Source organism: Heterodontus francisci, chromosome 4, assembly GCF_036365525.1.
Source record: "Heterodontus francisci isolate sHetFra1 chromosome 4, sHetFra1.hap1, whole genome shotgun sequence".
NCBI classification, from domain to species: Eukaryota; Metazoa; Chordata; class Chondrichthyes; order Heterodontiformes; family Heterodontidae; genus Heterodontus; species Heterodontus francisci.
In genome coordinates this window covers 91,688,872-91,701,860 of record NC_090374.1, presented here as the reverse complement: position 1 = coordinate 91,701,860, position 12,989 = coordinate 91,688,872, and the positions used below count along the sequence as shown (strand labels likewise).

The 12,989-nt window shown below is 43.6% G+C and overlaps 1 protein-coding gene across 1 annotated transcript in view; it reads left to right on the top strand.

Annotated features, from left to right (window-relative positions):
* Window positions 1–12,989, top strand: part of trim36 (tripartite motif containing 36) — a 129,398-nt gene that overhangs the window by 68,678 nt on the left and 47,731 nt on the right. Inside the window, exon 6 of the mRNA XM_068029859.1 lies at window positions 4,521–4,774. Coding sequence (XP_067885960.1) covers window positions 4,521–4,774 — 254 coding nt within the window. The remainder of the gene's footprint in view (window positions 1–4,520; window positions 4,775–12,989) is intronic.

Below are 12,989 nucleotides of genomic sequence, written 5' to 3'. Positions count from 1 at the left end.
GGATATCCCAAAGCACTTTACTGCTTTTGAAGTGCTGACACTGTTGTAATGTAGGGCAACGCAATAGCCTATTTACATACAGTAAGGCCCACAAACAGCAGTAAAATAAATGACCAGATAATTTGTTTTAGTGGTGTTGGTAGAGAGATAAATGTTGGCTAGGACACCAGGAGAACTCTTTGATCTTTGATAAGTGCCACAGGATCTTTTACATCCACCTGAGAGGGTAGATGGGATCTCAGTTTTAATGCCTCATTCGAAAGGTGACGCCTTTTGAAAGTGCACCGAAGTGTCAGCCTAGTTTTTGTGCTCAAGTCTCTGGGGCTAAAATCCACAACCTTCTGACTCAGAGGTGATAGTGCTTCCACTTTTGGAAGTTGGTATTCCATCTGTGTGCTATTCAACCAGACAGACCAATTTTTCAGAGGATTATCCCTTAAAAAAAATATAAATTGGGTAGCAAAAGTCCAATTTTTGTGTGTGGGGCCCAGCTTTCCATTCTGTGCTCTGATTGGAGACCATGCTGTCAATCAACTAATTTTCCTGCAGTTTTCACACACTCATTCAATTTGATTTAGAATTATCCCTCCCTTTGTATATGTTCTAAGGTGCCTTGCACAGAACTCAGTCCTCAGACCTGCCAACAGCAGCTGCCTTGTACTTAATCCTCTTCCCACTCACATCCTCTCTCCCACTGACATTATGGTTACTTCAAGCTGAATCAAAGCTATTCTTCAAAGACCTGCAAGACTAACCAGGTCTGTGTCTGTCTACATTGATGATTAACTATCATTTTCAACATAATAGATGAATGATTTTTGTTTTTTTCACATTCTACCCCAAAGACCCACTTTCAGAAGGGAACCTTTTAATTGGTAAATGGCTAAAGGTATGTGACATAGTCCGTCTCTCACATTCTGATTCATTTGGAGGTAAAGTACACATGATTTAGGCTTGAAGTACCTGAAAGAGCGATAAACGTATACAAACTTAGCCGCAACTTGCTCTGTTTAAGGAGTCACTGCAGCTGTGAGAAAAGGATGTTCAGTTTTGAGGCATTGGAATGACTTTCGTTTATCACCTTGATAAATTGGAGCATGATGGGTATTAATTTAGATTGATACTTTTGTATTTAACTGACAAGCTAATAATTCTTAAATAAGTAAACCAATGAGCTTTAAATAGATAACGTTGTTGATTATACAGCTACACATAATGGGTAAAGCAGTAAACACATCGGCAACAAAGGCCACAATCCCTCTCCCACCCTCACTCCTGGATCAGCTAAAAGTGAACACCCTCCATATCCAACTCTCTTGAGGGAGAACATGCTGCATCTTTCAGTTTTTAATGATCTTATTGCAAACTTTTTATGAAATAAAAATAATGGGAGTGATTTTCAAATGCTGGCTGTCTATTTTTCACCTGAAAAACTGGAGGCCATAGTTGAATATTCTGGGCAGAGGTGTTGGAGGGGCATCTCGGCTGACCTATTGATACCCAAGGCCCACCTGTTGCAGTTTTCAGGTGAGGCTTTAAATGGTGAGAAGCCTGCTCACCTATTTCCAGCTTGAGGCTGCTTAAATACGTAAATCAGGGCCCTATGTAAATTTTAACACTGTAATTGCAATTTTCAGGTTCATTAGACTCATACTGTAGAAAGTCAAGGAATGATATAAGGTAGATCAACTAGGTTGGAAGAGGACTAATTTCAATGCAATGAGAAGAGATCTAGCCAAGATAAAATGGAACCAAAAGGGCGGCACAGTGGTGCAAAGGGCGGCACAGTAGGGCAGTGGCTAGCACCACAGCCTCACAGCTCCAGCAACCCGGGTTTGGTTCTGGGTACTGCCTGTGCGGAGTTTGCAAGTTCTCCCTGTGACCGCATGGGTTTCCGCTGGGTGCTCCGGTTTCCTCCCACAGCCAAAGACTTGCAAGTTGATAGGTAAATTGGCTATTGTAAGTTGTCCCTAGTGTAGGTAGGTGGTAGGAGAATGGTGGAGATGTGGTAGGGAATATGGGATTAATGTAGGATTAGTATAAATGGGTGGTTGTTGGTCGGCACAGACTCGGTGGGCCAAAGGGTCTGTTTCAGTGCTGTAGGACACTCTGACAATCTCTATGACAATGAGAGGAAAAACTGAAATGGAACAATGGTTATCTTTGAGGAAGAGATGCTTCAGGTACAGGCAAGGGCAAAAGGTAGGGGAACCAAAATCCAGGCTCCTTGGATGATGACGGAGATAGTGATTATGATGAAATGAAAAAAGAGGGTGTATGATGCATGTCAGGTGAATTCTTCAAGTGAGAACCAGGCCATATACAATTTGTTGAGAGGGGAGGTGCAGAGGAAAATGAGACTGGCAAAGAGAGAATACAAGAATAGAGACCAGCAGGAAGTGTAACAGAGCGGCAGCAGAGAGAGAGAGAGAGACCAGTGGGGAGTTTAACAGAGTGGCGGCAGAGAGAGAGAGACTAGTGGGGAGCTGTCCAGTCCAGTCTGTGGCTCCAGAGCAGACTGACTGCGTTCTGAGAAAAATCAAAATGAGACACCATAGGAAAACAGGTAGTTGGTTGGTGAGTATTTTTCTAATTTTTCTTTCAAAGCGTGGGTAATATTAGTAATTGTAAGGCTTTATTATTAGTAGTAGTAAGGTTTACTAATAGTATTAAAGCTTAGATTGGTTGGTGGGTATTTCCTATTTATTATAATTGCTATTGGTAAGGTTTATTACTACTAGTGAGGTCATTACTACTATTGGTAATGTTTTAGTATTGGTAGGATATATTCACAGCGGTGAGGTAGATTAGTATTGGTAATGTTTATTACTAGCAGCAGTAAGGTTATTATTACTATTGGTAGGGTTATTAGTATTAGTAGTAGCAGGGTTTATTAGTAGCAGTGTTTAGGTGTAGTACCAAGGCTTATCATCTCACAGAGGAATGGCAGGGCTGCTCCAATCTCTGGAGTGCACATCCTGTGCTATTTGGGAACTCTCAATTGGATAACCATATGTGCAGGAAGTGTTGTCAGCTGCACAGCTTGAGCTCTGTGTTTCAGAACTTCAGCAGCAGCAGGCATCACCTGTGTTGCATCCATGAGGTTGAGAGCTTCCTGCATAGCACATTTATAGATGTGGTCACCCCACAGCTTAGGAGTATGCAGGGAAAAAGGGAATGGGTGACCACCAGACAGTCAAGAAGAAACGGGCAGGTAGTGCAGGAGCCCCCTGAGTGCATCTCACTCTCCAAATGGTATTCAGTTCTAAATACTGAGGAAAGTGATGGTTCATCTGGGGAGTGCAGCCAGAGCCAAGGCCATGGCACCGTGGGTGGCTAAGCTGTGTAGTGGGGTACAAGGAAGACTGGAAGAGTAATAGTGATAGGAGATTCGATTGTCAGTGGAACAGACAGGTGTTTCCATGGCCGCAGACATGAATCTAGGATGGTGTGCTGCCTCCCTGGTGCCAGGGTCAAGGATGTTACTGAACAGCTGCAGAGCACCCTGAGTGGGAAGGGTGAACAGCCAGCAGTCATGGTCCACATTGGTACCAATGACATAGTTAGAAAGAGGGGAATATAAGGAAGAACTTTTTTTATGCAGCGAGTGGTAATGACCTGGAACCTCCTGCCTATGACGGTGGTGGAAGTGGAGACAATCAATTCTTTCAAAAGGAAATTGGATGGGCATTTGAAGGAAATAAACTTGCAGGGCTACGGGGATCAATTGGGGGAGTGGGACTGACTGGATTGCTTCACGGAGAGCCACAAAAGACTCAATGGGCCAAATGGCTTCCTTCTGTGTCATAAATGACTCTGTGACTGTATGACTCTAAATAGGCATTGTGCCTGCTCATCTATTGCACCTGGTACTGAGCGGCCTAAACAGTGGTCCTGCTGAAAGTATAGCTGAGGAAATCTGTGAAGTCAATAGGAAGGAAAATCAAGTGAGGTGTTATAATGGGCAGCCAATTCAACATAGCCTGATTCACATCATTGACAAAAGTTAAAATTACCCACCCAGCACTAACATGTCTCATATGGATGAGCACAAAGTTATCCCAATAAAAAATGTCAGGGAAGATTTAGAGAAACTAAGCTAATAAACTGATAAAGCAGAAAATAACCTACCCTGGTTGTTTCTAAAGTGAGTCACACAGCTGGAATGCAATTTTGAAATAGGTTAAAAGGGGTGGAGGTGATAGTAAATTCCTCACTGACACGAGATTCTGAATAATTCAATTAATTGGTCAAGAAAATATGCACTGAGCACTGATTCAGTCCTGGCAGGAAGCTACACAGAGGCACAACACTCCTGGTGCAAATCATGGGAACATATCTGTTCTTAAACCTAAATTCAGTTATAGCAAAATTTCATTCTGTGTCCTGGTACTGATCACTATAACACCCTGACAAGTACAGTTTAAATACATTACAGTCGATATTCCGACATGTAGATGGGGTGAATTGGGTGAAACATTGGGTTAAAGATAATCTTTTCACTTGTAATTTTCTTGCAGAGTAATGGAGAAAAGGCAAAAAGTGAAGCAACTGATTTGATTGACAGACTCTGCAGCATCCTGGAACAGCGTAAAATGAAACTCATCAAGTCAATTGAGGACAGCTGTTCCTCAAAACTGGAGAAACTACGATACCAAATGGACGAATATCAGGGAATGCTGGAAAATAGTGGCCTGGTGGGATATGCCCAAGAAGTACTGAAGGAAACAGACCAATCCTGCTTTGTGCAGACAGCAAAGCAACTGCACATTAGGTGGGTCAAGAAAAATTGCACCTCTGCTGTACATACAATAGCACTGACAGAATATGTTTCTTGTATTCTCTAGGAAGTGCATATTGCTTTTAATAAAGCCACAATATAATAGCAGAGTATGAGAATCTGCAGGGTAGCCCAGGCACCTCCTGGAGCACACTTTTCATACAAACTATTTCTGACATAGAGAATATGGTTTGAGGTAAAGGCCTGCTCGGGTCTGCAAAAAGCAATCCGACCCGAGCCCGACAGAACTACATCTGACCCCGAGCCCGAACCGGCCTGACCATCCGTTTTTCACTTTGTTGTTGATCTGCACAAGTTTAAAATAACTGTAACAAAACCACCTTTCTAGTCCAAAAATTAAATTAACATTGGAGCCACTTAACTGTGATAGAGCGTGTCCGACCTGGTCCGACCCGAACTCGAATGCCAGACCCGGAAGTGCAATCTGACCCGACCCGAACCCAACACATGTCGCCGGGTCCCATCGGGTTCAAGTCGGATAGCTGGCCTTTAGTTCGAGGAACTGTGTCTGACTGCTCAGATTTCTGATGGCTTTGTTCCTATTGCACAAAATTGTGCCTAATTCTCCTTTTAAAAATCTAAGTGAAAGAAAAGAATGCCAAATACCTTCAACAATAAGTTTTACATCTTTATATACATGAATAAAGTTTCCAGTTATTTGGAAGAGTTAAGTGGTGTAGATGATCGAACAGAAGGAAATGGAGAATGATTTTCCAGGGATTGAGCCTGCCAGGAAACTCCCAATGCAGTAACAAGGGGAGGTGGTGGCATAGTGGTATTATCACTGGACGAGTAACCCAGAGACTCAGGGTATTTCTCTGGGGACATGGGTTCGAATCCCACCACAGCAGAAGGTGGAATTTGAATTTAATTAATAAAAAAATCTGGAATTAAAAGCAAGTCTAATGATGGCCATAAAACCATTGTCGATTGTTGTAAAAACCCATCTGGTTCACTAAAGTCCTTTAGGGAAGGAAATCTGCTGTCCTTACCTGGTCTGGCCTACATGTGACTCCAGACCCACAGCAATGTGGTTAACTCTTACATGCCCTCTGAAATGGCCTAGCAAGCCATTCAGTTGTACCTAACTGCAACAAAGTCAATAAAAAGGAGTTAAACCAGACGGACCACCCGACATCTACCTAGACACCGGAAACGACAACGGCAAACCCAGCCCTGTCGACCCTGCAAAGTCCTTCTTACTAACATCTGGGGGCTTGTGCCAAAGTTGGGAGAGCTGTCTCACAGACTAGTCAAGCAACAGCCTGACATAGTCATACTCACGGAATCATACCTTACAGACATTGTCCCAGACACTGCAATCACTATCCCAGCAGAGGTGGCAGCACAGTGGACTACAGTAGGGAGGGAGTTACCCTAGGAGTCCTCAACATCATGGCATCAGGTCAAATGTGGGAAAGGTAACCTCCTACTGATTACCACCTACCGCCCTCCCTCAGCTGATGAGTCAGTACCCCTCCATGTTGAACACCACTTGGAGGAAACACTGAGGGTGGCAAGGGCACAAAATGTACTCTGGGTGGGGGACTTCAATGTCCATCACCAAGAGTGGCTCGGTAGCACCACTACTGACCGAGATGGCCGATAACTAAAGGACATAGCTGCTAGACTGGGTCTGCGGCAGGTGGTGGGGGAACCAACACGAGGGAAAAACATACTTGACCTCGTCCTCACCAATCTGCCTGCCGCAGATGCTTCTGTCTATGACTGTATTGGTAGAAGTGACCACCGCACAGTCCTTGTGGAGACTAAGTCCCGCCTTTCCATTGAGGATACCGTCCATCGTGTTGTGTGGCACATGTGGCACTATCCACTGTGCTAAATGGGATAGATTTCGAACAGATCTAGCGATGTAAAAGTGGGCATCCATGAGGCACTGTGGGCCATCAGCAGCAGCAGAATTGTACTCAACCATAATCTGGAACCTCATGGCCCGGCATATCCCCCACTCTACCATTACCATCAAGCCAGGAGACTAACCCTGGTTCAATGAAGAGTGCAGCAGGGCATGCCAGGAGCAGCACCAGGCATACCTCAAAATGAGATGTCTACCTAGTGAAGCTACAACTCAGGACTACTTGCATGCCAAACTGCATAAGCAGCATGCAATAGCTAAGAGCTAAGCGATCCCATAACCAACGGATCAGATCTAAGCTTGGCAGTCTTGCCACATCCAGTCGTGAATGGTGGTGGACAATTAAACAACTAACTGGCGGAGGTGGCTCCACAAATATCCCCATCCTCAATGATGGGGGAGCTCAGCACATCAGTGCGTAAGATAAGGCAGAAGCATTTGCAACAATCTTCAGCCAGAAGTGCCGAGTTGATGATCCAACTCGGCCCCCTCCTGAAGTCCCCAGCATTACAGATGCTAGACTTCAGCCAATTCGATTCACTCCACGTGATATCAAGAAACGACAGAAGGCACTGGATACTGCAAAGGCTATGGGTCTTGACAATATTCTGGCAATAGTACTGAAGACCTGTGCTCCAGAACTTGCCGCACCCCTTGCCAAGCTGTACCAGTATAGCTATGACACTGGCATCTACCCGGTAATGTGGAAAATTGCCCAGGTATGGCCTGTGCACAAAAAGCAGGACAAGTGAAATCCGGCCAATTACCGCCCCATCAGCCTACTCTCAATCATCAGTAAAGTGATGGAAGGTGTCATCAACAGTGCCATCAAGCGGCACTTGCTTAGCAATAACCTGCTCAGTAATGCTCAGTTTGGGTTCTGCCAGGGCCACTCAACTCCTGACCTCATTACAGCTTTGGTTCAAACATGGACAGAAGAGCTGAACTCAAGAGGTGAGGTGAGAGTGACTGCCCTTGACATCAAGGCAGCATTTGACCGAGTATGACATCAAGGAGCCTTAGCAAAACTGGAGTCAGTGGGAATCAGGGGGAAAACACTCTGCTGGTTGGAGTCATACCTGTTGCAAAGGAAGATGGTTGTGGTTGTTGGAGGTCAATCATCTCAGCTCCAGGAATCACTGCAGGAGTTCCTCAGGGTAGTGTCCTAGGCCCAACCATCTTCAGCTGCTTCATCAATGACCTTCCTTCAATCATAAGGTCAGAAGTGGGAATGTTCACTGATGATTGCACAATGTTCAGCACCATTCGCGACTCCTCAGATACTGAAGCAGTCCGTGTAGAAATGCAGCAAGATCTGGACAATATCCAGGCTTGGGCTGATAAATGGCAAGTAACATTTGCGCCACACAAGTGCCAGGCAATGACCATCTCCAACAAGAGAGAATCTAACCATCTCCCCTTGACATTCAGTGGCATTACCATCACCGAATCCCCCACTATCAACATCCTAGGGGCAACCATTGACCAGAAACTGAACTGGAGTAGCCATATAAATACCGTGGCTACAAGAGCAGGTCAGAAGTTAGGAATCCTGTGGCGAGTAACTCACGTCCTGACTCCCCAAAGCCTGTCCACCATCTACAAGGCACAAGTCAGGAGTGTGATGGAATACTCCCCACTTGCCTGGATGGGTGCAGCTCCAACAACACTCAAGAAGCTCAACGCCATCCAGGACAAAGCAGCCCGCTTGATTGGCACCCCATCTACAAACATTCACTGCCTCCACCACCGATGCACAGTGGCAGCAGTGTGTACCATCTATAAGATGCACTGTAGCAACGCACCAAGGCACCTTCCAAACCCGCGACCTCTATAACCTCGAAGGACAGGAGCAGCAGATGAATGGGAACATCACCACCTGCAATTTCCCATCCAAGTCACACATCATCCTGACTTGGAACTATTTCACCGTTCCTTCATTGTCACTGGGTCAAAATCCTGGAACTCCCTTCCTAACAGCACTATTGGTGTACCTACCTCACGACTGCAGCGGTTCAAGAAGGCAGCTCACCACCACCTTCTCAAGGGCAATTCGGGATGGGCAATAAATGCTGGCCTACCGAGCGATGCTCACATCCCATGAATGAATAAAAAAAAAACAATGCTCTTTTTGGGAAAGAGCTAGATTTTCCTGGTCCTGCCCTGAAAGGATTAGACTGTGACTACTAACTACTGTTCTGACCCTACCATGACCCTACCCCCTGTTTTCTGAGTTGGGTTCATTAGCTATTCATAATGAGCTCTCAGTGGAAATCTCACCAGTAAGCATGAGCCAGACAGTGGATCCATTGGTAATTTGGAAGAGGCGGGTACAACATTAAGGGATCCCAAAGAATGAAACAGCTTAGAGACCAAAGGCTTCAGGCAAGAGTAAGGCCTTGACCAAGTAAGCAGTTGGAGGGAGCAGAGGCCTCTAGTAGGCCCTCTTCCTCAATCAGATATTTGGGGGGGGCGGGGTGGTAATCCCACTGCCATCTTGAACCTAACACCATGCTATACCTACCGGGCAAGGTGAGTGGTGAGAATTAGGGTGGATGGGCCTGGAAACCAGGGGACATGAGCCTGGGAAATGGGCCTGGAAACCAGGCTCTGCTCTTCAGCAGGCATTTCCATACAGCAGGTAGGAAAGAAGTGGCCAACTGGGAGAGGGAAATTGAGGTCAGTGGTAGGCAACACTGCCCAATTGCATTGCCTTTTCAGCTGCTATTTTGGCTTATTTTGGATGGGATAGTGGGAGAAAATTCAGCCCTAAATCTAAATCATGCTGAGTGTAAGTTCTGTTGTATTAGAGGCCGTGATGTGCTTGTGCTGTAAGATACAAAAGTTTGAGGGTAAACTAAAATGAGCACATGAGCAAGCAATTGACCTTGATGATTTTGATGACCAGGTCTGACTTGTCACTCAGAGCTTAGTGCGAAAAGATTTTGCTTATGATGGCTGCTAACTGATGCTCACAGTAGGTGAACATGTTCATGAATGCTCACTTTACCACTTTGAACAAGATATAGTAAACGGGCAAAAACATACAGGGAGAAACAAAAATGATTTTGTTTCACTCTTAACAAGCAAGATTGACCATATCTGAGTCATATTAAAATTCAATTGGGTTCCTAAGTGTTATCTGGAGCTTAACATCAGGAGAGAGCACTGAGGTACAGCATGCTGCCACCATTAGGTGGGCCAGGCAAATTTTATCTTGAGCCCAGGAGCAACAGAAACATGTCAGCTGGAGAATGTTACAACCTTGTGTTAGAGTGCAGAACCATTACTTCCCTCCCACTACCCCATCAGACATAAATCATTCAGCAGCCAAATGCTGAGAATTATCTACAGACAAGCTGAACATTAAAATAATTTAATTGAATGTCAAGTTATGGCTTCCTCTAAATCCTCCAATTGTCATTAATTGCATTGGGGAATAAACAAAACCAGAATTATAGATATCCTCTAAATAGCTATGAACTGCAATTATCCTTTAAAATATTAACTTGTACATCACCTCAGTTTTTAATTGTAAATCCATTGTACATTTTGATAGAACACTAAACATAAATGAAGAAAATCAAACATTAATTTATCATTGAGGTCATACTTCTAATATAAAGAACAAATTATTGATCACTCTCTGTTCAACTACATATATTGGCTCAGTGACAGTAAATTTACCTCTGAGTTAGAAGGTTATGAAGTTAGAAGTTTACTCATTGATTTGAGCATCAACTGAAGGCTGACACTCGAGTACAGAGATGAGGCAGTGCTGCTTATTAGCGGTGCTATCCTTTAGATGAGATATTAAAGTAATTCCCTAGCTGTCTCTTATGTCAATGCGTGAACTTAAGGATTCCACATACTTCTCATAGAATTACATAGAAATGACCAAACATGGAAACGAGTTGTTTCACCCAACTAGTCTCTGTATATGTTTAGATGAGCAGTAGTTCTAATCCCATGTGCCTGCTGTATTCCAATATTCCTGAATTTCCACTTCATTCAACCATCTGGCTAACCTATTCTCAAATGTTAACTTGGTCTCTGATTCAGTCACTAAACTCTTGATAGATATTTCACAGCCTCACAACCAAGGAATTCCATGGGAACATAGAAAATGTACAGCACAAAGAAGGCCATTTGGCTCATCATGTCTGTTCCAGCTGAAAAAGAGCAATCTGGCCTAATCCCACTTTGCCGTTCTTGTTCCGTAGCCCCGTAGGTTACAGCACTTCAAGTGCATATCCAAGTATTTTTAAAATGTGATGAGGGTTTCTGCCTCCACCACCCTTTCAGGCAGTGAGTTCCAGATCCCCAAAACTTCTGGGTGAAAAAAAAATTCTCTTTAACTCCCTCTAATCCTTCTGTGAATTACTTTAATCTATGCCCCTGGTTATTGACCTCTCTGTTAAGGGAAATAGATCCTTCCTATCCACCTTATCTAGGTCCCTCATAATTTTATATACATAACTAAATCTCCCCTCTGCCTCCTATGTTCCAAAGAAAACAACCCCAGCCTATCCAATCTTTCCTCAGAACTAGAATTCTCCATTCCTGGCAACATTCCTGTAAATCTCCTCTGTACCCTCTTTAGTGCGATCACATCCTTTCTGTATTGCAAAGACCAGAATTGTATGCAGTAATCTGGCTGTGGTATAACTAGTGTTTTAGACAGTTCTAGCATAACCTCCCTGCTCTTATATTTTATGCCCCAACCAATAAAGGAGTGTATCCCATATGCCTTATTTATCGTCTTATTTACCCATCCTGCTACCTTCAGGGATCTATGGACATGTACTCCTCAGTTCCTCTAAACTTCTCAGTATCCTACCATTTATTGTGTATTCCCTTGCCTTTTTTGCCCTCACACTTCTCTCAATTGAATTGCATTTGCCACCTTCTGCCCGCCTGACCAGTCCATTGATATCTTCCTGCAGTCGAGAACTTACTTCCTCACTATCAATCACACAACCAATTTTTGTATCATCTGCAAACTTCTTAATTATGTCCCCTACATTTAAGTGGAAATTATTGATAGATACCACAAATAGCAAGATACCCAGTACCAAGCCCTGTAGAACCCCAATGGAAACAGCCTTTCAGTCACAAAAACACCCGTTTTCTGCCACTGAGCCCATTTTGGATCCAACTTGCAACCTGCTCTTGGATCCCATGGGTTCTTACTTTTCTGACCAGTCTGCTATATGGGGCCTTGTCAAAAGCCTTGCTAAAATCCATGTAGACTACATCAAACATGCTACCTTCATTGACTCTCCTTGTAACTTGCCCAAAAAAATTAAATCAATTTGTCAGACACACCTTTCCGTAAACAAATCCATACTGACTTTCCTTAATTAATTTGTGCCTTTCTAAATGGCAATTTATACTGTCCCTCAGAATTTTTCTAATAATTTGCCCACCACCAAGGCTAGGCTGACTGGCCTGCAATTGCCCAGTTTATCCCTTCCTTTTTAAACAACAGTACATGCTAGTTGTCCTCCAGTCCTCTAGCACCACACCTGTAGCCAGAGAGGATTAGAAATTGATGGTCAGAGCCTCTGCTATTTCCTCCCTTGCTTCCCTTAGCAGCCTGGGAGGCATTTCATCCTGGCCTGGTGATAACTTTCAAAGATGCTAAACTGTTTAATGTTGCCTTTCGCACTATGTTTATTCCATCCGATATTTCACACTCATTGACTACAATATCTGCATCATCCCCCTTTTTTGTGAAGAAGGATTCAAAGTATTCATTAAGAATCATGCCCACATCTTCTGCCTCCACACCTTTTTGATTTCTAACAGACCCTACTCTTTCCTTAGTTATCCTCTTAATGTATTTATAAAACATGCTTGGTTTTTCTTAATTTTATTTGTCAATATTTTTCATACCTTCTCTTTCCTTTCATGACTTCCTTTTTAATTTCACCCCGACACTTTCTGTACTCCTCTAGGTCTTTTGTAGTATTGAACTCTCCACATCTAACATAGCTTCCCTTTTTGTCTTATCCTACACTATGTGTTCTTTGACATCCAAAGGGGTGGGGGGTTGGGGGAATCTAGATATGGGAGCCTCACCCTTTAGCTTTTCAGGAACATATTTGTTCTGAACCCTCTCTGTCTCCTCCTTGAATACCTGCCCCTGCTGTGATACTGATTTATCTTCAAATAGTTTATTTCAGTCCACTTTTGCAAAGTCACATCTCAGTTTAGTAAAATTAACTTTTCCCCAATTTGGTCTATCTTTGTCCTTTTTCATAATTATGCTAAATCTGACTTAATTATGATCACTTGCACCAAAATACT